The sequence below is a fragment of the Tauraco erythrolophus genome, chromosome 6 (assembly GCF_009769465.1).
Source record: "Tauraco erythrolophus isolate bTauEry1 chromosome 6, bTauEry1.pri, whole genome shotgun sequence".
In the NCBI taxonomy this organism is placed as follows: Eukaryota; Metazoa; Chordata; class Aves; order Musophagiformes; family Musophagidae; genus Tauraco; species Tauraco erythrolophus.
In genome coordinates this window covers 62,360,332-62,387,594 of record NC_141470.1, presented here as the reverse complement: position 1 = coordinate 62,387,594, position 27,263 = coordinate 62,360,332, and the positions used below count along the sequence as shown (strand labels likewise).

Here is a 27,263-nt window from a genome sequence, read left to right as displayed (position 1 = left end):
AAGAGTGCTTAATGTCGTAAGAAAGAAACTGATTTTAATGTTGTAATACTAAATTTTCTTTTAGCTGGTCAAAATACATTTGACTGTCCAATGTGTGAATAGTCCTGGATCATCGCAAATTGCACGTCCGTGAGATCTTTTTTCTATTTGAAAATGAAAAGCTCGTGTAAAGAGTGGCAGGATAGAAATGACCATCCGATGTATTTGCAAGCTTCAATCCATAGCAAAAGCACTATGCAGAATTACAAGCAATTAAAATTACTAGTTCTTAACTGCAGTATTGACAGTTGAGCCCTTTAATAGGATATATGTGAACAGCCAACTGAGAAGACTTCTGCCAATGTGCTGAATCATTGTTACTTTTCCAAGATAATTGATAAATATATTGTTAAAAAATTAAAAAAAAAAATCCTACAGACTTTTGACACTGAATGATGCTCATTTTTTTGTTGTGTGTATATCTGATAAAAGCCACTTTAATAACAGATAATTACCTGATGCGCTGTTCATCCCGGTGCTGTATCAGGAAATGGATTGGGACCAGTTTGACTTGAACCCTAAAGTAATTGCTGCCCTTAAGAAAGGTAACTTAATTTACCAACGTCTCACTAATAGATGTGTCGCTGTAGTGTCTTTCTTTACAAAATTGTGTGTTTGTGGGTATAAGCATATGGATGTAGACTAACATTTTAGAACTGTAATTAATTATTTCATAAGCAAGTTTTTGGAGGAATTTGAAGTGATGGCTTTTGGCCATACTCCAATAATCACTTTCCAAACGATTTTATGGCATATGTTGACACATTCAAAGTGAATGTTGCCTGCCTAGCTTACAAGAATGCAGTGTAGATAAACTAAAGTAAATGAGTGGTAGAAAGTGGGAAAAGTTTTTGGGTTTTGCCTAAGTCTGTAACCCTGCCAAAAGTATTTATAAAAATTCTTCTAATTTCAGCTGACTTAAAATCAATAAAAGAGATTTTAAGTCTTTCTGGAGCAGACTTGCAAAGACTGATGAAACTGTCCAGTGCGGATGTACAGTGCTTACTGAAAACAGTTTCTCACATGGTGAGGAGAAACAGTGCGCTTACAGGTAACATAGTCATGCAAAAAAAAAAGTGTTCTAATTAAATCTTAAAATACTGTCACTGGGAGAAAATACGGGTTTGGCTCCTCATTGACACAGGAATGCGAGCCTGAAAATAAAAAGGCAAGTATTTTAGTTATGCTGTAGCGAATTATTTAACTGTCCGAAGAACAGCTCCTCTGTGACCCTGAAAGTAGATGGAAGTGGACGGATGTCATTCTTCAGGATCGAGCCTACTTGAAACAGGACAAAGTGCTTCTCCACTCTGGAAAATTTGATTAGAGGAACAAAAGATTTCCTTTTTCTTTTTCTTCTCTCTCTCCCTCTGTCTCTTATTGTTATCCTTTTGGACTAAGACTAGCTGAAAAACTGATAAACTACATAAACTGATTTGATATAAACACTTCATTCTAAAACAGGCAGGACCTAATTGCTTCTCCTGTACAAATGCTTCATGGCAACTCTGTACTTATAATTTATTTTCTTGTGATTTGCATGTGTCTTCAGGCCTTGGCCAGATGCCTGGTACACTCTTTCATAGTCTGCTATAATTTTCCATTTCCGTAATTGCCGTGCTTGAACCTTGCTGGCAATATTTTCCTGGAGTGTGGCTTTCCATGGAGACTCCTTAGAGGCAGAGAAAGGAAAAACTTCAAGAGGAAGAAAGGGCTCAGTGTAAACTATGAAATTTTGAACAGGCATTCAGTTAGTAGGCCCTGTGGGGAAAGGGAGGTGGGGAAGAGCAGGCTGAGTTATTAAAATCTCCCATCAACAAAGAAATTATCTCTTGTAGAAATAAAAATGGTATACAGCCTCTGTTTTGTATCATTGTGTGTTAGAAAGATACTAAATGAAACTTCTCTTTTTTTCCTCCTTTTTTTTTTTCTTTTCCATCATTTGAAAAAAAAATCCAAAACCCTGCAGCACTACAGCTTTACCAAGATACAGATCATCTCACCTCCCAACACCAGAAGCTAAGCCTAGGATGTTCAGTACTAGATAACTTGTTAAAAGGAGGCATTCCTTTAGTGGGAATCACAGAACTTGCCGGGGAGAGTTCTGCTGGGAAAACTCAGATTAGTTTACAGCTATGCCTTTGTGTGCAGTATCCTTACAAATATGGTGGACTAGAGTCTGGTAAGTAGTGAAATGTAAATACTGATTCGTTTGCTATTTGGAGGAATATGCTGTCTTTAAGAACATCAGCAGAGCATTAAAATAAACGCATGTGTTCAAGTGCATGTCTTGCCCTTCTGCAGTAGCATCAGTAGTAAGCTAGTTAGTGAGTAGTGCATCTTTGTAGAGAGAAAAGCATGCTGTGCATGTGCCCTGCTTCACGACGTAGTTTAATACAGAATTACCATTGGCTGTTGTTTACCTTCCTGCCACTATGGGTTAAACTAGACACATGCAAACAATATGCAAAAAGCGTTGCTGTCATAAGTACTCACTGACTCCTCAGGTAACGACCACAGCAAAACAGCTTGTCAGATAATTTTCCACAAACATCTCGACTATATGGTATATATTCCCTAGTTGGGGGTTTAAAATTTCAAAGAATATTTAGTGTTATAACAATAATCAAAGTGATTTACAGAGTAAAATTGATGGAAGTGTAACTGAAGAAAGTTAACATTGTTTTGTACCTGCAGTTTTCCTGGTTTTGCCAAAGTAGGTTTATTCTTTGATTAGAATATGGTTTTTAAACCATCGATCACATTAGTCTAATTCCGAACATATTTGTTTTTTGCTGTTATATACTATCTTAGAAGGGTAGGAAAATCATGTTGCTACTGAGAATTCCATGTCCTGGTTGTCTGCCCTAGGTGCGTTTTGGCTGTGATCTCGCTCTTCCTTCCGTGCAGCACTGTGTTCAGTTTGGCAGCTCAGTGGTGTGTTGTGGGGAAACTTCATTAGTTCTTGTACTGTATCCACCCGTGTGGAAAAGCGTGGAATCTCCAAATGAAGGCCTTGCTTAAAGGGTAGTAATTAGCCTGTGGCTTACAGTACTTTGCTTTAAGTTACGTCATTAATCAGAGCAGAAGCAAATATATTTTGTTTGATTCCTTCGTGTACTGCTGCGAACTGCTGCGAATAGTTTGAATACAAATAGATATTTATTCGTGCCCCAGTGCTTCTCCCTGTTCATGTTGAAAGAATGGAAAAAATGACAACAGAGTACAGGAGAAGGTGCCCAACATCCTAATAGCACTCCAGACTGCAGCCTTCCTTGTAGGGCTGCAGAGTGGCAAGTCTTTTCATTATTTGTCTTTGAAGATGGTTCTTCTTTCTTAGGCACTTAGCACTTGGTGCTGTTACGATGGCTTGATTGTGTCCGTGTTCCCCATCTACCCACTCCAAAGTGTTTCACAGAAGATAGGATAGAATGGCCATCATATCGATGCCCCTGTGAGAGAACCAGAGCGTTTTGGAAGGGCTGAGAGGACAGAACTTTTGAGGATCTTGAAGATACAGAAAGCGGAAATATCCTGCTGCAGCAGTTGGAGAGCTAAGGGAGCAGTGGAGTCCTAATTCTTGCAGTCTTTAACTCTCAGTGTGGTATCTTCCCATATGTTAGACAGCATCCAATCATAGCTGCAGGTATTGTTTGCATAGCACGTAGCAAAGGAAACTTGATTTCTCTGCAGTCTGCAAATAAGGGTTGTGTTGAGTCTCTCATAAACTTTTATTTCCTGTATTTCTCATGTTAATTATGAGGAGTTTTGTCCTTTAGGAAACTTGAAAACAACAGTGCTTTAGTAACTATTACAGAAGTCTAGCACTACCAATAGAAGATTAATCTCGGTGCTAAAACTTTGCTAATGATTTTAACCTATGGTGGGTTGGGTGATTTTAGTGCTAGAAACTTCTCTAGGTCGTGATTTTGAAATACCTTTCTTTAGAGAGCATGTTTTATTGTGTATTTACTTAACATTTGAGTTGGTGCTAATCTTGTTTACAATTCTCAGTGCTAGGAGGTTGGCAGCAAGCAAAGAAAATAGGACACCCTTTGCCTCAAGGTTATCTTTCTGCCATTCTAAGAATGTCAGCTATGGTCAATCGCATGTTGGCTGAATTTATTTTATGTGTCCATATTCATAAGTAATACATGAATATAATGTGGCAAATTCCTATCTATATTAGAATTCCAAATGAGGAAAAAAAAAAATGTTTGCAACTGATTCTTGGTGGCAAGCTGGTTTGGTGCATGACACATTATGTTCATAGGACTCAACATTCATCCTTCTTTGAGGGTGGGGGTTTTTAGTGATTTTTGGGTTTGTCTGGGGTTTTTTGGGGGTAGTTTTTGGTCAACAATCAGCATAGCACTTTTATCAGCCTAAATAACAGTAATGCACTAGGATTTGATGAAGTAGCTGATTTCTGTTTGGTTTTTGTGGACGTGTGAGGAAAGATGCTGATATGATCACTGAGGATGACGGACATCTTAAGAGTGTCTCTCAGCTTCTTTGTCAAAAGTGGTAACAACTGCTCTGACTCTTGACTTGTCAGTGTTCACAGCTTACAATAAACTGTAAACAGCACAATGCCATAGGCTTTCCTGGGTGTGTTGTACCAGTCTCTGCTTTTTATTTAGGTTATGGCAATTCACTTTATCTTTAAAGATATGTGAATATTAAGTGCTTTTGCCTCATAATTAGGCATCGATCTTTAATACTGAGTTTAGCTATTTGTCAAGCTTTACTAGCCCTTGTAACTTTGCTATGAAGCACTTCCTGTATTTTTAATGCATGGGTGTATATTCCTCTTAATCAAATATTTCATTGTTTTTCAAACTGAAGAGCACAAACAAATGCTGAAGAGGCTTGATGAAATTCTGGTAGTAGAGAGTGCTATTCTCATTGTACTGTGAACCTCAGATTCTAAGCCAAGGCAAAGGTTGTCTGATATATTTTATGTGGCTTAACTCTTAAAGTTCAAGATGAAAATTACATAATTGTTTTTTGAAATAAGCAGCACTTAAAAAAAAATAAGGTTATCCCACTGTATGTTTTGGAGAAATCACATATAGACTAATTATGTTTTCAGAGTGTAGCATCTGCTGTAGAAGATTTAACTTACATCAAAGAAGCATTACAGCAGAGTAGAAGAGTGGCAGGTGACTGAATGCTGGTATTTACAAAACTAAACTGAGGCAGGAAATAATCTATGAAGTAGAACTGTTCTTAAGGAATTAATCTTCTTGCTCGTTTTTCTACAAGTGTTTCACAAAAAAAAAAATAACCTGAATAAACATGTTCACTTGAACTTTAAAACTGCTGTCGTGATTTTGCGAAGAGGATAGTGTGCATCAGTTGATGAGGAATTTTAAATCTAGGTTGCTGGACCAGTGGAGCAGAGGGAGGACCAGATTTTTGCTTCTCTAGCTGTTGTGTTTCCCCTGTAGGTATTACAGCTGTAGGATTTCCTTGTTTGCCTCGATTTACTTGTTCATCAGGTAGAAATGTGAAACCAGGCCACAATTGCAGATATGTTTGTAATACAGTAAGGTTACTTGATCATTTTATACTCTTCTGCTTTTTCCTTGTGCTTGTTCCTGCCACTGTTCTTATTACTGTACTGAAATTATCTGAAAAGATGATCTTTAGGAGAATTTTATGGTTTTTTTTCTCCAGTTAAGTTAATTTTGGAAAAAATGTACTTTTTTCAGCAAATTTCTCAGGTTTTCTGTTTTGAAATGTCTTGAATTTTGCAATAACTCTGGATCAAAATACTATTATCTAATCAATGGAGCACTGATCTATCTGGAAATGCAAATCTGCATTTGAAAAAACAACAGCCATGAAATCTCAAGTAACAGGGATTCCATCCTTTTTAATTAAGCTGAGGGGAGGACAAGGAACATACTGCTCAGGCAGGTCTGGTTTTTAGAAAGCCGTTGATTTCTAGGTAAGCCAGTATCCATAGTGAAGAAATGCCTGTCTTTCAGAGTTAGGCAGTGTTGTGCAAAAGGCAATCAACTGTGAACAGGAATGGTAGTTGAGAAGTCCAGAACGTTTTTCTTGAGGAACTGTTAAGTCACTATGCTAACACGAGTCAGCACAGCTTTTGTTAGTGTGAAATTCAGAAACTGCAAGGGCTTAAGGAAGCTGCACATCATGGTAAATTTTCTTTATTTCTTTGTTTGTTTACTTGGTTTTGAATTTGCACCATGATGATTTTCAGTTTTATGATGCAGGTGTTGCAAGACATAATTGGCTTATCGAGTGAGTGTTGGTGCTAGATATACATAATGTCAAATTTGTGATTAGAAATTTGTCTCAACTTACTGGCTCTTTAGAAAACTTGAAAATCTGATTAGGAATGCATGAACTGCCGGTAGTAAAGATACTTACCTGCCTGTTTGATACTCAGCTGTTACTGTAAAGTTGGAGAGTGATACAAAAATTAGTCCAATTAGGAGAAATTGACCTAGGGAAACAGTCAAGAAAGTTAAGGTTCACCTAATTAACTGCTTGATAATTAGCTGTTTTAAAAACCTTAAGCAGGTAAGTGATACAATTAATAGTTTACTGTGTTTTTCTTGGCTGAGCTTCATACGAGTTCAGATAGATTTCAACAAGCTGCTGATGTCACTGTGAACTTAATGAATTCGGCCAACTGTGGACTCATTTTCTCGTTTCTGTTTTGCTCCTTAGCTGACAGAAATTTGTACATGTGCTCGTTTGTGTCTACAGGCATTGCGTGTGACTTCAGTCTTGTAATTACTGGAGACAGCATTTGTGCCTATAGTTTTAAATTCAGAATTCCATCCACTCAAATGCTAGAATAAAAAGTGAGAAAAGTGCAGAAAATATTCATGGTTCAGCTTCTTAGATTTTGTATGTTGTAGCTGAGGACTCGTGATCGTGACTGGGCTAATGCTTTACTGTGGTCCTTATTCAATGTCAAATGTTGTAAACTGCTAACAACCCTCAGTTCCCTCTGACGTAAGCATATACGTCATGAAATTGTGGAATTAAGAATGGAGACTGAATGTTTTAATGACAAATGTTCTTGGCTGCCAGGGCCAAGGAGAGTGAAAAGGAGCCAAAGTATAATTTGAACCTGTTATTAGGTAGAATGGAAACGGAAATCGTGGAAACATTTCAGCACCTCCTATGGAAGGTGTGGACGATGATGGAGTATTTTTCCATATGTTAATAATTGAGGAAGGTCTTTAATTCTCACCTGTCAAAGACAATTTTTCTAATTAGTGGGCATGGGTAAATTTTTTTGCTTTACCTGATAGCTTTCTGAGTGTTTAAAAATAAGACTGTGTATTGGAAAAATAATACTTTTTTTTTTCAAATGTTTCACATGTGAAGTAGGGTGATTTATGTAATAAATTATGATGGGGTTGGGAAAAGTTAAGTTGAAGAAGCAAGTTTAGTCCTAAAGAAAATGAAGCTTAGGATCATCTTTGTTTTCTATAGAAGATTCTCAGAATTCAGTATCTTGTATTATATGGGTGTCCGTCCGCAAAATATTTTTATTGATAAAGTAACCATTAATTTTTACTTGATCCAATCCTGAGATCTTTCAGTTTCTGCTATTGGATATAGTTTCATATTTTTTTCAATGGAATACATAGAGGATTTGGAAGTTGCATCTGGAAATGGGACTTTCCAGTCTCTGGAGAGACAGCATAGGGATGGACCATTGGGGAGGAAACGTTCAGGATGTCTCATATTGCCAAGCACATCAGCTGCCGAGCTGTGTTAGCAGCTGCAGCCACTTTAGCGAGTGGACTTAGTGCTTAGGTGTAACCCTGTAAGTATTAGCTGATAATTCTGGCTAGTTCTGCGATAACAGTAACAATTTTTTTATAAAGAAAATACTGTATGCGTTTCTGTTTTCTTCCCCCAACATCTTTCATGTTTGCTTAATTTTCTCTGCCATGCTGCATACTTGTTAACCAGAAACTACAGTAAAAATATATAGACATCACTCATAGTAATGTGATTGAAGTATAATGCTTTTTATCTAATCTACCGTTTTCAGGAAGACTTAATTGGACTGAGATTGGATGAGTGATCTTCTTTAAACTGTTTTACAAATTGTGGCAATAAGTACTCCTCCATATGTAAATTTAAAACCAAGAAACTTGAAAACAATGAGTGAAATTAATCAAAATGCTAGCTGTACCAGTTTTGAGTAGGATAGTTAATTTTGTTCATTGTACAGTGCTGTGGTTTTTGGTTTCTGTTTACCAAAACAGGCAAACAAACACACAGTATCGCTTTGTTTGTGGGTTGGATAAATTGTGACACTTGGAATGACCCAAGTGAGGCAGCCAGGCATTCCTCAGCTCTGCAAATGAGTGTCACCTAGTGGACAGTACAAAAATCCAGTTGTGTCAGCAGGCACCAAAAAAAGCACCTGGCAACCATGGGGAAGTCATAGGAGTGGTTTTTCTGTTGTTCATCGTTGACTCAACATGGCTGCAAAAAAAAGTAACAGGAATTTCCAGGTACATGTGTCTAGCTTTTGACTGCAGAGTGCACTATTTTGGTTTTGTGCTGTTAAGACAACTGCATGTGTAAGAAGGAGCCTTGTTGTAATAACAGAGGTGGTTTCCTTGATTACAGGAGCTGTCTACATTTGTACAGAAGATGTATTCCCAAGTAAACGTTTGCAACAACTCATAGATCAACAGCATAAGCTGCGTGCAGACGTTCCAGCTGAAATCATACAGAAGATCAAATTTGGAAACAGTATTTTTGTTGAGCATGCAGCAGACCTAGTAAGTAGTAGCACAAGTTAAGAATGATTAATTATTACACTGTAATCCAGTAGCCAAAAGGGTTTTTTGATGTAGAGGACCTTTCAAAAAGCTAAAATTGAACTGAGATCTGTAATGAATACTTATTAATAATAATCTCTGCAGCTTGCTGTTAGAGAACTGTCTATTACAGTGTATTATTATGAAAGATCTTGAAAGATAAATATTAATATTTTTTTAGAATGAATCATGTAGTGGATTTTCGTAAGTCGTTCTGTTTATTAAAATGTAGTAGACTTATTGCTACTAGTTTTACTGCAGCTTCTAGGGAGATTGTCATTGAGTTTGGAGACAGGATATAAATAGGATACACACCACCTTTTGCATCTATGAGTAACTTGCACTATAACACCAGAGTTGTTAAACTGCAAATTAAGCAAGTGGGAGGAAAGGATACAGAAAGTGATGCCTGGAATAAGTAATGGTCCAGCATAACCACAGCAGTGCAGCTCTCTTGTCCCTCTGCCTGTAAGATGTCATAGTGGAGTTGGAGGGAAAAAGATACAAACTTCAGTACTGCATTCTTGCCTGGTGAACTCACATTTTTGTGCTGTGTCTTAAGTAGCCGTGAATATGCTCTTTATTGATAGAAAGTCCTAAGTTCTGTTTTCTCTAACGCTTGAAAGTAGCACGTGTTAAATCATTCCGGTTGTTGGAGCTTTTCAGTTGTAGTTTGCAAGTGTAAGACATTGTGCATTAGTATGCTTGACACTTATTCACTGTGTCGTCCAGACAGCACCTATTATCTTTAGCATGTCCCTTTCACTGGAAATATTAATTAAAGTTCCAGCTGTAGTTTCTGGAAGCTAGAGTATGTTATTGTAAAAAGGAGAGAATCACCTTATAGTGGTGTGTACATCTCTGTAAAATACCCTTAAAAGTAAAACACTACACTCACAGGTAAGTCCAGGAACTGCACAATAGATTATTACAATTCATATGTTGCTATGTATAGGTTCAGTTTGTGTGTGTGTGTGTACCCATGTGCACAGAATGCATTGCTATAGAGAGACAGGCAGAGTATAGCAACTGAAGCAGAAACTCAAATCACAGTTACATTCTGTATTTTCTTTCACATCAAAATTTTCTTGACTTGCTTCATTCTGAAGAATCCCATTGTTCATGTATTCACTCAAAAAGAATGAGTCTTGTATGAACAGAAGGACCACATACAAACACTGAAGTGTTTGAAGTCCACCATAGTTTCCTGTAGATATACCAGAAAGTAGAACAAAAAAAAAAAATCAATTTTCCAGAATGGAAAGCAGTTGTATATTCTTCAGAGTAACTTTTTTCTCTCAGTTAAAAAAAAAAAAAAAAAAGCGCCTTTAATATTGTATTATTTATTTTGTACAAAGCAGCTCGTTTAGTAGAATAGATCTTAGTGCAATTCAGACTTGAGAATTATAATTTAGTTTTAAAAGCTGTGGAATGCCAGAGGATATTATCTGTAATTTTGGATGCATGTAAGCTCTTGGCTGTGAACCTCTATTTAGATGTAAAGAATGGCACCAGTCAGAGGAACCGCGACTCACATCATTGCTTTTTTTGCCAACATTGAAATTTCTGATGGCCAGAAGCTGAGATTATCCCTGTGAGCTTGTTCTCCTTCCTACTCAGCTGCTGTAGACCACACTATGAAACACAAGATACTGGGCTACAAGGACCTTTCATCTGACTAATATGATTATTCTTATGAGATAGAAGTTGCACCATACAAAATATTTTTTAGTTAAACTTCCTGCAATTGAAATGTTTGGTGACTTCAAAATATTCAATTAGTAAAACTTTGAATAGGGAGGATATAAGTCACAGCTACTCATGTTTATAAGACTCTTGATCAATATGGATTTGATGTGGCAGTATGTATTTTACCATTAATAAGTCGTTAGTGGAAGAGCAGATAGTCTCTAACTTCTGTTTTGAATACTTAATGCCGGTTTCGAGTCCTCGGTGTCTCAGTGAGAACCACTCCTGCAAAGTAGGAATGGTTTAGGATTGTACTACTGCACTCTTCAGATTTTGAAATGTTGGTACATCATTGGTTTAAGTCAGAGCTGCAGATAACGGTATGTTGCACTTTGGTCTCCTTATTTTTTTCTTAAGGTAAAGCCACAAGACATTTGCGAAAAATGGTGAGACTTAAAGATCCACAAACTCACTTTGTGATTAGAAACTCCATCAGCTTGTGTGTCAGTGATGAAATCATCTCTAGTTACTGTCTTGACTTTACAAACAGAGTGATGTGAACTGGTTTAATGCTGGCTGTTTGTACTTTGTGGTAGGATGCCTTTCACAACTGCATTACCCGAAGGATTTCCCTCCTGCTCACCAGAGGCATGGTGCGCTTGGTGGTCGTAGACTCTATGGCTGCCTTGTTCCGGTGCGAGTTTGGAGTTTCCGATTCTGTTACGAAGGCTCGGTATTTGCAGACGTTTGGGGCACAGCTTCACAGTTTGAGCACTAGATTCAGGACCCCAATAATGTGCGTTAATCAGGTATGACGTCAAAATTGCTTCTCGTTTTATAGGGACCATTTAATAAACGGCTGGGGTGGAGGGGAAATCTGCCTAGGCAGGTTTCTTGGTGTTGTATTTAACACTGGCAACTGAGTATTAATGACTGATGGAAACATCAGTTTCCTTAAACTAGTGCACTTTAAACTAGTAAATTTTAACTTCTCAGATTTAAGCTTTTGTAGACTGTTAATGTTCCCGAAGGTTGTCATAGAATAGTTTGTGTTGGAAAGGACCTTAAAGATCATCTTTTTTAAGTTTGAACCCCACTGCCATGGGGATGCCTTCCGCTAGATCAGGTTGCTCAAAGCCTCATCCAGCCTGGGCTCGAACACTTCCAGAGGGGGGGCATCCACAACTTCTCTGGGCAACCTGTTCCAGTGCCTAAGGAAAATAGATATGTATAGCAACTGCACAAAGCATCAAAGCGAAATAACAGAGTTCTCTCTTAACACCAGCTTCAAATGCCATCACCAGCAGGATTGCTCCGGGAACTCTGCATGCACAGTTTTATTCCACATACACAGGAGACTGTGAAACACCAGGGACTTTGCTGCATTTTTATGTAGCTCAGCATTTTCGTGTAACTGCTGAGATGACTAAAGCATTAGAATGCATGCAAGCTGACTGGAGCTGAACCAAAAAAAGGCCAAAACGATACCAGTCAAAAACAAGATTGTTTTGAGAAAACTAGCCAAGACACTACTTCCATCCTATAGAAACACATGCTGTCGCTCTTAGTCTAATCACAAATCGAATGGCATGAGCTTTAATAAGGCCAAGTGCAGAGTCCTTCACTTGGGGTATAAAAACCCCAAGCATCGCTATAGGCTCGGGGAAGAGTGGCTGGAGAGCTGCCTGGCGGAGAAGGACCTGGGGGTGTTGGTTCACTACCGGCTTGATATGAGCCAGCAGTGTGCCCAGGTGGCCAAAAAGGCCAATGGGATACTGGCATGTATCAAGAATAGTGTGACCAGCAGGAGCAGGGAAGTGATCCTGCCCCTGTACTCGGCACTGGTGAGGCCGCACCTGGAATATTGTGTCCAGTTTTGGGCCCCTCGCTTTAAGAGAGATATTGAGCTCCTGGAGCGAGTCCAAAGAAGGGCAACTAAACTGGTCAAGGGGCTGGAAAATAAAACTTATGAGGAGCGGCTGAGGGAGTTGGGGCTGTTTAGCCTGGAGAAGAGGAGGCTGAGGGGAGACCTGATTACGGCCTATAAATACTTGAGAAAAGATGGTGGGGAGTTAGGGGAAGGGCTCTTTACATTAGTGATGGGAGATAGAACAAGAGGAAATGGGCATAAGCTTAGTCAGGGGAGATTCAGGTTGGATGTTAGGAAGTATTTCTTCTCTGAAAGGGTTGTCAGCCACTGGAATAGGCTGCCCAGGGAAGTGGTTGAGTCCCCATCCCTGGATGTGTTTAAGAAAAGGGTGGATGAGCTACTTGAGGATATGGTTTAATGGGGATTAGGGATGGTTGGACTCGATGATCTCTAAGGTCTTTTCCAACCTAGAAATCTATGAAATCTATGAAATCTATGAAGAAGTGTATGAATGCTGTAGAGGAAGCATTCACACTTGGAATGCGGCCTGAGAAAGGGGCAGGTAAATGTGCAGGCAGGCTGCTGTTGGAAACTTCCTTCTTGGAAGGCCCTCCCATCAAATGAGTAAGTACTGAACCCTGGAGTTTCCTTCTCACAGCAGAAGAAAAGAGGTAGGGAGAAAACTTGAACTTAAGAAAAGAAGAGTTTTATGTTAGGAAGAAAGAGATGCTACACACTTCAAGTCAACTGTTATTTGTTTGATTTGCTTCTGTTCCCTAGGAGGAGTTCTGGAGGTGCAGAATGGGCAGTGTGTAAAACCTTGCATTGACTACCATAACTGGAAGGGATTGTATTGGAATTCATACGTAGCAGTAATTTGAACAGCTTTCAGGCATGCACAGTGTTTTTATTTCCAGTAAGGTTAAGATTCAGTAGGATTTAAATGTCAGCCTCAAGTTACTTCTTATTTTTTAACCAACTTTTTCTTACCTAGTCTGTCATATGGTCAGCTAGCTTTTAAGGAAAACTCAGATTTCCTGTAACCGCTTTCTGAATTTTGGTATTAGTAGAGACCATTTTTTCAGGAAGCATGGTTTGGATTTTGCTCTTTGTTCAGCAAAAGTTTGCGTATTTTGTCATTTACACTATGAAGCCGAGCAGTGGAGTCAAGTTCCTTGGCTGGTTTCTGAGATACTCTGAGCATTTGGAAAAGGCTGTCTGCTTTTTTCCTGAGGGTATTGAGGGCCCATCCAGCAGGGAAAAGATCTGATTTAAGGGTAAGACAAGCCTAGATGTATCCAGTCTCTACCTTGGAATGGTTCAGCATGAGAGGGAAAAGAGTGATTGAAGAGAACTACTTAGATCTGCCTTCCCGTGATGGGACTTTGATGTTAGTGCTGGCTCACAACAGATGAAGTCACTGCTGAGTGACAACAGTCTGGTCATTTGCTAACGAAGGGTCCTTCGGGACTGTATTGTAATGGAAGGTGACTCATTACATCAGATATGTAGTTACAGAAATAACCTGTGAATATAATAATGTGGAGGAAGACTATGGCTGTAAAGTAATCCGGTCTGAACACTTATATTTAGAGCAGTACCTGTATCACTTAATTTACGGTACTTTGTGAAGAACTTGTGTGGAAGAACCATAAAAGACAACAGAGGGAGCGAGGAGGTGTACGTTTTTTCCGGTTTGTAGTCAAAGGCAAACTGCCCCATTAAGCATGTGTTGTTCAAAGGGAGTGAAATCCTTGAGAACAAGACACCTTTTTGAGATTTGGGCTTCAGTATCTTTTATCTACAGACACAGCATCAGAACAGTTTTGTGTGTGAATGGTGTTTTGTTGGCTTTTTTCTTTTTTCTTTTTAACAAATTAAGCATCTCATAGAGTTACATTCATACAAGCTGAGGCTAGCTAAATAAACGAAGATCATACTTCACAACTCTCTTTTAGTTTGCCTTGAAAGAATAAGGGTTTTCTAACATCACTTAACATGTGATCCAATAACCTGGATTTTCCTGGCTTCATTCCCTTCTCTGCCCTTCTGTTTGCTAAAAACAAATGCATAACTACAGGTCAACTCCAGATGTTGTTTTTCCGCTTTAGGTGACGGATGCGGTGAGCGAGTCAGAAGCGGCTCAGTGCAGTTGGAGGTAAGTCATCCGCGGTCGAAATGTACGATGTCATACACAGCAGTGTTCAACCACTGTATTTTTTTTTTTTAATAACTCCAATTTAAGCTACCAGAGTGTGTTAAAAGCGGTAGTGCATTTGCCCAGCAATGCTGTATTTGCTGGAGATCAACAATAACTAATGGGCTGTAAAGCGGAAGAAACTGGGATATACACTTATGTGGCAATCCCTAATCAGCAAGCTAGGCGGAAAGATTCTCTGGAGTTAATGGCTGGTGTACTTGCTTACACAAGAATATTTTTGCATCTCTTCTTGTCTCTGATATAACAGAGTGCATTTTCTCTCTGCTTAAAAAATATAGCAACCAAACCTTATTGATTGGTTTTGGTAGTTGCTTAAGGGGGGGAAAAAAAAAGAGTATCTTTTGACACCAAGATATTAACTATAATCTTAATTTACTAGGTAAGCTAGCTGCTACAGACATGTGTGTTTGCGAGAAGTTAGTTGTGGCCTCCAGATTCAGAGATAGACACAGAACAAAGATAAGGTTTAATTTTATTTTTTTTTCCCCCTGGTTATCTTGTACTAATTTTACTGGCAAAATTGCACTTTTTCCAGGAAAAAAATTGTTTTAAGCTTCAGGTTGAAAGTAATACGTACACACCGTTATATCTACCCAACATTTCTAAATATACCTTCAAATGGAATCCAGGGCCAACGGTTATACACTTCAAATACTTAAAGTTCAACCATTTTTCTATTGCTGTTTTCCTGTCAATCACAAGAGGGGACCTGTCACGACAGAGGCAGGTATTCACCATGGTTGTAGCTGGAAGAATGGCTGAATTATTCTGTATACAAGAACTTGTCTTCCGGTGGTTACCTTGCCGTAGAGAGAACCTGGTGTACAGCTTGGTGAGCATTGCCTGTAATCCCTGTTTTCAAAGACCTTAGTTTTAAATACAGTAAATACAGAAACAGTAGAGCATTTCTTCCAGTGTAATTTTTGTACAGCAGAAGTGACGATATTTCGTGTTAAATTCATACATGCAGAAATCTGTAATGCTTTTCTTTATAGTGTAGTGGATAGCAGAGTCTCTCCAGCACTTGGAATAACCTGGGCAAATCAGCTGCTAATGAGATTAATGGTCAGCCGAATACCACAACCCGGACAATCACCTGGAGTTGCATCACATCGCTCTGGAAGCGTGAGGACTTTAAGAGTAGTTTTTGCTCCTCATCTCCCTCCATCCTCTTGCCACTATACAGTAAAATTGGAAGGTGTAAAAGGAATAAAATAAATCCTCTGCGTAGTGAAGCATCCTGCTCCAAAACATGTATCAAAACTGCTTTGCTTCAGGAAGATTTACTAGTGAAATGAAACTCTTCCTAGAGTTAGGGAGAAACAAATGCTGAAATACGTCAATGGTGATAAGACAATACATTGAGCCTTGTCTGCATTGTGAGAGAAGATCTTTTTTATACTTGGATGTACGTTCATCAGTTTTTCCTTGTGAGAGAAGTTTTCTGAAGGAGATTAATGCTGTGGGCAGGTGGAGGCTGCACAATGAAGTGTGATGTGGCAGTCCCCATGTTAGGGGAGAATGGATTTTTAATTTTGTTTTAATAGCACGCTAATCTAGAAACAGCATCTACTGCCAGGATATGCCTCCTCTGTTCTCAGACCCAATGAGACTCAAATTCAACCAGTTCATATTGCCCGATGGTGTGTCTAGTCCTTGTGCTGCCACTACGTGTAGCCATTCTTCTATCTGTAGGGCCTCAGAAATAACATAAAGCAGCTTGGTTACAAAGCAGCTATCCTGTTTTAAAACCACTTGTTATTAATACTATGATTTCAAAAAAAATACCAGAAAGATACTTGATTTTAACATCCTAATGTAAGAATTAAAATTGTACTGCTTTTGTACTATAGGGGCTTATCTGGCTTCATAGAACTTAGACAAATTTTTTGGAAGCGGTTCTTTTCCACTCTTCCTGCTTTCCAGTCCCCTCCTCTCATAGCAAAAGCCTCTTTAGCCTCTTCCATTGAAAAAAACCAACAAACCACTCCCCCGTCCCCTTGTTCCGTTGGCCCATGGCTGCAGCCATGTAACCAGGTCATTTCAGAGCAAGGTCTCAGGTCTCTGTTGATGTTCTCCCCAGTATGCTGTGCTGTGCTATGGTGTGCTGGGGCTGGACAGCTTTCTTGATCAGCTTCTGGAGCGGTGCCTTTGGTACCTGCTGTCCTTAGCCGGCTCTCAGCTAAATTGTGCTTCCGAAGGGCACCTTTAGGTGTTTTCATCCATTTGTGGAGCTTTTACTCTGCTCTGATTTTTGTTATTGTTGTTAAAGATTTACATGTTTTTTCTTTCCAGCTTTGAGCTATTTAGCACATTTTGTTGTTGTTGTTGTGCTCAGACTACTGCTATGACAGCTGTTTTTTCTAGTCTTTTTTTTGTTTTGCTGCATTCAGTGTGAAAGGAATCTAGATGAAGTTAGTCATGCACGTTTTCCAAAGGCCTTATTTGGCCTGCCGTGTGTGAGTGCCTGCTCTTATCATGTATGATGCTTTCAGCTTTCCTCCTCCTTCTGCCTGCTTCCCCAGGCTGCCCAAACAAGACATCTACCAGAGTCTTACGTTCTTCTGTGTGGTTACATTGCTTAGTTCTGTCTTTTGGCAAAGGAGAACCTTTTGTTCTCTGTAGTCTAAACAATAAAATCTTGTCCATAAATACAAGTTCAGAGGACTGACTATCACTTGGTTAAAGACAAGTCCAGACACATTCCGTGTGTTCTTCAGGTACGCTATATTAGTGAAACAGCCACCTCCTCTACCTTTCCCCTTTCTCCCCAGTAACACCCTTTCAGGATATACACCTTTTCTAGCGGGAGCATGCAGCTGGGTAGCAGAAAGGCAGAGTTTTGTCTAGCTGTACTCTCTGGCAGAAGACTTCTTAGAGGAGAACTGAGTACGACACAAGGAAAAGAGACCCAGGAAGAGAGGGCCTGTGTGTCTGCCTCAGGAAGTTCTTGAGGAGCACTGGCCCAGTCATGCCTTGAAGCTGAAGGGAGAGAACTCTTAAGCAAGCAGAAAGACAAGTTGCTTTCAATGCCTGCTGAGATTCCTTCAGTCATCGAAGGGGACCTTGTGCAAATAGTGTAACAAATTGTCTCTTTTTTCTAAAATGTCTTCATTCTTTGTATTTGAAAATAACCATGCTCTCTGGTGTTTTTAAATAAAATCCAACCATGAACCTTGGAAGTTCTTGTGTGTGCAATCTAAGGAAAAAGTGAGTGTGCTATAGCTCAGAGGCATGGCTGCCTCAGTCTTCAAACCCTTATGTTCCATGCCTCCTTCCTAACAATTTTAATGAAGGTAAACTAATACAGCATAGTTAACACTCCAGTTGTTCTCTTCTATTCCTAGCCTGTTTATCTGGGACAGGAACTTTAGCCAACATATTGCTCGGACTGATGTAGCAGATGAAGGAGAGTTGGTCAACCCCTACTCCACAGTCATTTGGAAAAGAGTCATCAAGGCCCAGGCTCCAGTTGCAGCTTGCCTCCCTCCGAACCATATTTGGAACAGTCTGACACGTCACAAGGCTCAGTTTTGTAGTATTCTGATGGCTGCTTTTACAACATGGCTGCTCGCAGGAGTAAGATGTAAGTGTTAAAAGAATCACAGATGGGTCTGTAACCCAAGTCCCAATTTACCTGATGAAAAACACTTTTACCAACAAACTTAAGTACCAGCTTACCTGAGCAAGTCTTCCTGTCGCTGCTCATGTTGGTTCTTATGTAACTCTCGAGATGGAGGTACACCTGAGTCAGAGCATGTTACGGTACGTGTCCCAGCTCATCATCACGCAAACCCTGAACCTCTCAAACACGACTGACTCCCCAGCTTGTAGTCAACAGTCACTCGCAGCAGCTGAATGCTCATCTGCAGTTTCTACCCTTCCTTCAGTTACTCACACCTACAGTCAGAAATCTACAATGCTGTTCATGTGGCACGAGTACAGCTTCGGGGTACAAACCCTCATGAAGACTGAATGAAGCATCTGCCCTCCTTGAAGCCTTGTGTGTTGAAACAGGCTTACGGTTTAATAAATGCAATTTAAGAACCTTCCCTTTATACAGCTTTATTCATCTTTGGATTTCACAACTGAGATTTGTTTCTATACAGGAAAAAACTGAAGTTAATTTTTACAAAGATTTACATTCTAGGATGTATATCGTCTTTAACCTGTAAGACTACATTTATATACTTTTCTACGCTTTGAAAAGAAACGTTAAATGACACTTGAGAAACTTTTACACAGTTTCAAATTGATCTACAGATCTGTGATGTATTTAAAGAGGCCTTTTTCAACAGAAAGATCATATAGGGTTCTGGAAACATTGCTTGGGAAAAGTAGAACCAAATTCACTTGCAAAACACACTGAACATTACAGGTTTCTTGATGACATTACAGTGAATTACTACTATTCGTTACAAGTAACACTTGTGGAAGTTTATTTTCAACAAAGTTTTATGGGGGAAGACAAACAGGTCAACTCCAAATGGGATTCCATCCATAGCTGTGACAAGCAGGAATCATGGAATCATAGAATGGTTTGGGTTGCAAGGGACCTCAAAGATCATCTAGTTCCAACCCCCCGCCATGGGCAGGGAAACCCTCCACTATACCAGGTTGCCCAAAGCCTCATCCAACCTGGCCTTGAACTACACATGGAGATCAAAATGCAGCATCTTAAAGCCAATCTTGGAATGAAAGTTCACCTTAAGGAAGATACATTGACATTACAAATGGTTTTCTGATTTTACTGTTGTTGGGTTTTAGTTTTGCTATTTAAACCAGGTCCTAGAAAACAGAAAACACCGTTCCTGACTGCACAGAACTCACCAGGCTTAGCTGCACTAGAACCTACCACCACCACTGCATAATGCTTCTACATAATTTAAAAGTAACGACTCATTAACTTTCCATGCTGAATTGTGACGAGTATAAATGGAGGGAGCCCAAGGATTGATCTGGTTTTAAAAACTGCTTCACTTGGCTTGTTCGATGCTGTACACAGTTTTCAGCCTCTCTCAGTTCTGTGTGCCAGCACAACCACTGCAGCAGCCTTGAGCTTTCTGATGTAGCTGGAGCATTAAATGAACTTCCAACTATGATTCTCTAAATATTTCTTACTTAAAAGCAGCCATAACTGAACAACAGTTCTGCAGCTTCACCATGAGTGGAAGCACTTTCCCAACAACTCAGGTCTTTTGACCTCTATCAGATGGTGGGCACTGCTTTTTGCTTCTTGCTTCATTGTTTTGGGCTTTGGTGGGTTTTTTTGTTTGTTTGGGGTTTTGGGGGGTTTTTTAAAACAATTGACCTTGACTGTTCAGTGTAGTGAGACTATTGTGAATGGTTTGGAGGCAGGGGGAGGAATAATGAAACATAGATTTCCCTCAATTCTAAACTATTAAAAAGAAAAAATCCAATGTTTATACCAATAGTTCTGCAAGTCTGTGATAATGTAAAGTTGCTACAATGAAACTGTAAACTTCACAGCATCACATCTTTTAACATTTATTCTCTCAGTACAGGCTAATGTTACCAAAAAATGCAATTCTCTTAGCAGCTTTCAGACAAAATGCACGACCTGCATAACAAAAACTACGGTAACTTGAACTCATCAAGTACTGTAAACACACTTTCAACACAACACTGCACACCCCTTTTACTATGTATTTACAACAGAACCACACCATTTTCAGAATTACTGGATTCAAATGGTACAATTCAAGCACAAATGCTTCTCAAGCTTAAAACCATTTTACTTTACTTTTTACCATTTTAATTTACTACCATTCAGGAGGGCTTGGCGGGTGTTGTTTGTTTTAAGAGAAGGTACAAATTCTGGATAACGTGTCCAATTGTTTTTCTGTTGGTTCAAGTGCTATGTTCTATCACTGCAGTACTGCAAGCACAAACATCACAGCAAGAGTTCAGTTATTCCTCTGAAAGAGGAGCAAATCATGAAACAGTGACATTTTACAACAAGATTTAATAAGCTCTAAACTCAAGACCAACCATTGCCAGTGTCCCTGTGGACGACTGCACATCCTGGGAGACAGAAGGGCAACAGGCACCTTTCTGTCAGTGACAAGTCAACGCATGATTCATCCCACTCGTGGCCCTTGCTGCCTGTACACCCCGGGAGAACCAGCCACTGCTTGTGAGAGATCTGGAGGCCTAATCTGGAGTCCTTAATACCTTTCTAAAGTTCTGGGCAAGGACAAACACGCTTGATTAAAACCAAAATAGCACTGCCAAGGTTGCAGTTTTTAAGTCGACGTGTGGCAGTTTTGAAGGTCTCTTCTAGTTTTCTGTTTCATCAGAGCCACTGATTTCATTCTGCACTGAATGCATCCAAGAATCCTGCAATTAGGTATTCTAGTATCATCCTTTATGCATAGTGTTAGCTAAACCTGGAACAAAGGAATCTTGCATAAAAGCCAACTGAGAAGCCCACCTGCAATTTAAATGTATACAAACCATGTCCTGACAGTAATTAATTCATGATGCAAACACAAGGAAGGTTGACCTTAAGGTCTAATTGGTTTTGTCCTTGACAAGGTTTCCCTCAAACTGCAAACAGCTCACTGGCTTGTAACCGTAGAGACTTGGCTATCATTTATGAATTTATGGATCAGAGATGTCTTGAAATTTGTTTCTTCTCTGAAAAAAAATTAACCTTTTAAACGCAAGAATTGTTTAATAAGCAGTAGCTCAACAGTTTAATCATCCAACACACTTTAAAATACTATAGAAAGGTTTAAAACGTTTAAAAGCACAGTACTAGTAATGCCACCAACAGTAAGACCCTAAACGAGAAAGTTCCATTGCTATCACCATCACATTACCATGGTCTTGCATTTTAAAAACTTAATATACATTGTAATCCAGCATGGTTAAATATTTTATTGCTAGTTACACAAGTTGGCTGGGGTTTGGGTGTTTGTTGGTTTTTTTTTTTGAGAGGCTGCAAAAATAAGTTTCCTTCAAAGTTCAAAAATGAATGTAGACAACACATTCTTCAGTTCAGGTAATTCCTTATTACCGAAGTCCGTCTGTATCCAGAGGGTTTTATGGGTTTTTCTGGAAGCCAGACTTTTTTAATGGTCTGTGTGTGATCCACTGAGCTCTACAGACCCCTGTGCCACAAGGCCCACTGAGCCCCTCCTGCAGCGGCAGCATGGCGCTGGCGTGAAGCCGGCTGACTGCCAGGGGTGTCTGCAGCAAGGGCGTCCCGGGCACGGCCGCAGGGACAGGCGACACCATCGCCGGCGGTTCGGCGGGGCGACAGCTGCGGCATGGCTCCGGCCGGCCGTCTCCCTGGGCTGCTGGCGGGCTGGACACGGGCACCCAGCCAGCTCGGCAGCCCACCTACGGCTCTGCACGCAGAGCCAGCGCCGTCGGGCTTGGTGCAGAGAACCAAATTCACCAATGGGCACATCTAACCGGTTTGGCTTTGGGGGGGGAAGGGAAGGGAAGTATATATATATATTATGTATATTTTCATATAAAAAGCTCTTAATAAAAAGATTAAAACAAGAGTCTACATCATAGGAGCACATATTGTTAAGATAACTGAGCAATCATCTGCTCTTGCTCAAGTTCATTAATGAATTGCACTATTCTGTGCTAAAACTTCTACGTATTAGCAGCATCACGTCCCACCGTTTCCAAACTCTCTCCGCAGCAGGTACACCAAACACAGCTTTCCTTGAAGAGATGGTACCTCCTGGTAAACATAGTGAAGTGCACGACGTACACAATTTCTGCATCAGTTATTGTGACCAACTTAAAACCAGATGCAAAGCCAGTCAAATACTTCTAAAAAGTACTAATTCTAGTGACTCTTCACAGCCTGTTTAAATACTAAAACTTGCTTATGTCCCTATGTTTTGCCTCCTTCAGTTGGTGCTAACCTTGGATGAATATTCCAGCTTTTCCCTAAGTTAATTTTGTTCGGCATTTTCCAACTCGCAACTATAACCACAAATACGTTTGTACACACACACACACTTTTTTTGTTTACTTTCTCATCCAACTTCACATAAGTAAGAATTTTTACAAAAGATGAACAAAATTACAGGCTTTACAGAAAAGCAAAAGGAAATACTAGTGCCTATAAAATATTTAAAACATACATACTTAGTTCCAGCAGCAGTCCTGTATACAGACAGCATATATATTAACCGTAAGTAGATTTAACATAGATCTGCGGTCACTTATGGCCACCTAGTGCTACCACTGGGGCCCTTCCGATTCGAGTGGTCCTTTGCACAGCAGCTACTCCACAGTGTAACAGCCTAGTGTGCAGCTGCCTGCTTCTGCTGTCGTCAGCTGTTACGGAGAAATCAGGATTTGGGATCAGCGTAAGGAAACGTTGGAGCACTTTCAGCAAACAGAGAACGGGATTGTGAATTCCAGTGGACAAGCAAGAAAGTCAACCTGAGCCTTGACGTTTCCCTAAGAGCAACAGCAGCTGCTCTGGGACAGTTGCAGTCCAAAACTTCAGTATTCTTCAACCGTACAGGGTAAAGGTGAAAACATTTTCCGTTTCTCCTGATTGACATCAACTGTCCTGTCTCCATCAGTTATTGTGCCCTAAGACTTGTATCAACAAGTAGCAAAGTTATGGTCACAGGTATTGCTGTTAATGCTATCTGCACGTTAACATAACCCCAGCCATCTCTTCCGTAAAATTTAATAGCTCAATCTAGTGGTTAAGTGTCCAAGTGCTGTTTTCCCAGCTAAGGTTCCTAACATTACCACCACCAGTGGTGCAAAATGAAAGCCCCACCAGTACAGTATGCTCAATGTGAATTCAGACAGTAATGCACAAATTTATCCTTTTCTCATTCCAGCACTGTGTATATTTACCGCTACACACTTCATTTTGCCCGCATTTTCAAACATCATTGCATTTTGGTGTGCTTTAAATATTTTTACAGGTTTTTGGCTGCTGTCATGTTCAGATCTATTGAAGAACTCAACGTAAGGAGCATGAATGGGCGCAGTGCAATGAGCAATATATATCTATATCATTTTCCTTTCGACAAAAATACCCACTAATGCCATGTTTAAAATTATCCCTATTTAGAAAAGTAAAAACAGCAGTCCACTGGAAAAAACCCAACAAAATCTACAAACTAGGTGTTCCTATACATAATGGTGAGGAATCAAAGCTTTGAAGGTCTCAGTGCTTCTTTATTCCCAAAGGAGTATTAGCTAGCTTCTGTCCAAGAATCTCAACGCGCCAAATCAGTATGACTGACACTCAGAGCTCTTGAGTCTGTCAGACAATTATTTCGTTCCTGTGTGAAGGGGAAAAAAACAAACAAATAAATTAAGCAGATGTCCAGATAGTTCAAGCAAGTAAACAAAATTACTAGCTTTAACCAATAGGAACACACACACAAGGAATTACGGAGAACTGGCCTTGTTCGTGTTGGGGAGGGGGCTTTTTTTCCCATATCGTAATAAACTTCTTTTCCCCCCAGCTTTCAACTAGCAAAGCTGGAAATATCTACCGATATGGATCTATAGACCCTTTAGGATCGTGACCTGAAGCTTACGAGAAATGCAAAAGCCCATCCATGGGAATTGCCATGAGTGTCTACAGTAGGTGAACTATAAGAGTTCCCAAGTGAGAACTAATTTTAACATCGCCGTGTACGGACAAACAATAAACCACTCTTCTGGAAGTCACATCGACTAGATACTAAGGATCCAGTTTAGGGGGACCTAGGGCATGACATTTTGAAACCTTGGCACTGTTGTTGCGAAGAATTATGCTTTACGCTGGAATTTTCTCTTTTTGGCTGACGGTCACGCTAAGCAAAGTTCTGCATACATTTCACACCACAGAAAACTGCACTACGCTCATTAGAGATCATATAGTTAAGACACCTTTACGCCATTCAACAGTAAAATGAGAGCCATACAGTTTGGGCTTTCTTGCTACTTTAGGAGAAACAGTGAGGAAGATCCTCACATACAGTTTTGTTAGTACAGAAGCAATTTTATCTGCCTAAAATTAGTTGCAGTTACTGTGTTAGTAACATGCCCAGCAGTGTTTAGAATGCAGGACATTGCTGGCTTATTTGACAATATAAGAAACAGTGACTTATTAGGCAAAAACAGGAGATGGGAAGCAGCCATCGGGCACACCATATGCAGTTACGCAAAATAAGGTTTGATATTAGCAGAAGCACAACACAGATCAGACACACTTTTAGGAGACTGCTCCTGTACAACCTCAGAAACAACTGAAGTCGTATTTAAGGGAAGCTGAAAATGTACAGCCATCAAGATGACTGGGCCCTGTGCAACATACGGGCTGGAGTAAAAAAAAATTAGTAACTGGGCTTTAAATTTTTTTGTTTTTTAATTACTATTTACAAGAACATAAGATTCTGGAAGTTTCATATCCACTGTAATAGTTAGAAGGTCCGAAGCCAGAGACGGCTTGATATCATAAAAGCCAGTGCTCCTTACAGGTCAGACTCAAGCACTTGCTCAAAATTAAGCATAATTCACAAAAGTGTTTCAGAATGACGCCTTAACCATGTCCTTGAAACACCTTACTGAAGTAGGATCTTACCAGTCACTGGGAGTTTATTGTTTTATTATTTCTCGTACTCTTTTTATCCCAAACCCTACTAATGATACCTATTTTGGTAAGAATATTGTAGGGCTTCTTACTTGAAAGTGATCTTCAGTAGCCTTGCCACCCATGTTAAGAACATTCAGAGAACTGGCACGCTTCATGCTGCAACCAGGACAGTGAACATGCAAGGATAAACCAATCAGAATAGCTGAAAACTAACAGCTCTAAAAACACAAGTATAACAACGAGCAACGCACCGTTACGGGAGTTTGAACAATGCCCCAAAACTGATCTGACAGATACCCTTTAAGATAACTACATGACTTAAAATATGCTTATATTCAGTTCTAAATTACACGTTAAAAGAAATAACATTGCAAGCTCCTCAGAGCTTAAACATTTCAGGCAACTGATTTAATTTCAATTGAAAATAAAATCTCAAGTTTTAAAGCATATCAAATTCATACACTGACTTAGCATTGATTTTTAATTAACTAATTCAGTTTTGTGCAGCTTCTTACAAAGGCATCAGAACACTCAGGAAAAAAAAAGTGAAACATTAGTTTGTCACATAGGCAGCATTTAACTTGGAATAGCTACAATGAACATTAGTTTAGTGCTTTCTGCCTCATCTAGGTAAGTCTCGAGAATCAATTTCAAAATTATTGTAAACATTTCGAAGTGAAGGGAAAGAAGATGGTTGCTATTAACTTTGGTTATGCTTTTGGCTTTACAATACTCTGAGCAGTGGCCACAATGGCCCTAGAATACTGTACTGAAAGCAACAGATGAGGAAAGAAAAACTGATCACCTACACCGGAGCTACTGACGGCCAAAATGTCACTGCATTAACAGGAATACCTGCTGGTGTTTGAGATAAGGATTAATAATTCACCTACGTTTCTCAAACATATCCAAAATTTAACAAAAATGTCTTAAACTGTGTGTAATGAAATTCAAGATTAGCCTCAAGATTCCTGTCACCATGGTGACTACAACTGGAACGTCTGATGTCCTTGATCCCAAAGTGTCTGTCCGTTACTTAAAATGTACTTGGTGTGCTGAGATTTTTCACGAGCTCTTCAACTATTTCAAAACTACTAAATGAGGACTCTGAATACCTATTTGATGAACTATTCACAAGGCAACGATGCCCTAATCCTGCAGGGCTACCTCCAGCTTTAGACAACTGGCCGTTGCCACACTTCCGATGCCTTCCAGTAACACGGAAAGGTTTATCCATACAGATCACATGAGGTATTAACCAGTTTTTCTTTCTACCAAAGCAAGACTACTAACAGTCAAAGTCAAGCACATGTTTTAAATGCTTTCATAAAGCAGAGGCTTAGCAGAATAACGAAACAAAACACTAACACATGGAGGCAACAGCTGCTACGTAACACCGGCTTACTGTTTTTTCCTAGCATTAAATTTGCACATTCCAAATGCACACAATTTAAAATAGCTGACATGAGTGTTAGCAACAACAAAGCAAGGACTCATGCATGGTATACACCTCTCATTTATTCAAGGAAAGATGTAAACCAGAAGTTATATATGGAAGTCAAAGTAAGTTAATCTGTAAAACACAAACAAAGCATTACAGAAGACTCTGAGAAAGAGCACAGAGGTTTACGGAAAACATTCCAGGAAATTAGAAAATCCACCAGTAAATTACGTATGTATTTTTACGTTATTGTTGAAGTGCCAATTAAAAAAAAAAGTAATCACATGAGATACTAGCTTGTTTGTGGTTTTGTTTGTGGTTTTTTAATAAACATATTAATAACTTTAGTCAAGCAAAAACACTTTTAACTCCCTCCACGTTAGAAACACGATTGCACAAATCGCATGCAATCGTTTTTCTGGTGCATAAGTAACAGCAATAATGAAAGCTTCCCCCCCACGTCCCTTTTAAATTACAAATCTTAACTGTTCTTTTGTATGATCAAAATTTTAAAAGTGAAAAATCAAACCTAACACTAGAGAAGCAAAGTTCAATTATCGCAGAAC

The 27,263-nt window shown here is 39.5% G+C and overlaps 2 protein-coding genes across 3 annotated transcripts in view; one reads left to right on the top strand and one right to left on the bottom strand.

Moving 5' to 3' along the window:
• The first annotated feature begins 511 nt into the window (after nucleotides 1-511).
• XRCC3 (X-ray repair cross complementing 3) lies at nucleotides 512-15,868 on the top strand. The gene is made up of 7 exons (XM_086613855.1): nucleotides 512-584; nucleotides 953-1,090; nucleotides 2,009-2,221; nucleotides 8,677-8,831; nucleotides 11,156-11,368; nucleotides 14,541-14,587; nucleotides 15,646-15,868. Exons 1-7 carry the CDS (start codon nucleotides 530-532, stop codon nucleotides 15,866-15,868), a joined length of 1,044 nt encoding a protein of 347 aa, XP_086469981.1. The 5' UTR covers nucleotides 512-529.
• Nucleotides 15,869-23,587: 7,719 nt separating this feature from the next.
• KLC1 (kinesin light chain 1) overlaps nucleotides 23,588-27,263 on the bottom strand; it is a 50,468-nt gene continuing 46,792 nt past the window's right edge. For both annotated transcript variants that reach the window (XM_086612810.1, XM_086612811.1), the window contains exons 15-16: nucleotides 25,346-25,412; nucleotides 23,588-23,955 (exon numbers count right to left, since the gene is read on the bottom strand). In XM_086612810.1, coding sequence (XP_086468936.1) covers nucleotides 23,890-23,955; nucleotides 25,346-25,412 — 133 coding nt within the window. In that variant the 3' untranslated portion in view covers nucleotides 23,588-23,889. The remainder of the gene's footprint in view (nucleotides 23,956-25,345; nucleotides 25,413-27,263) is intronic.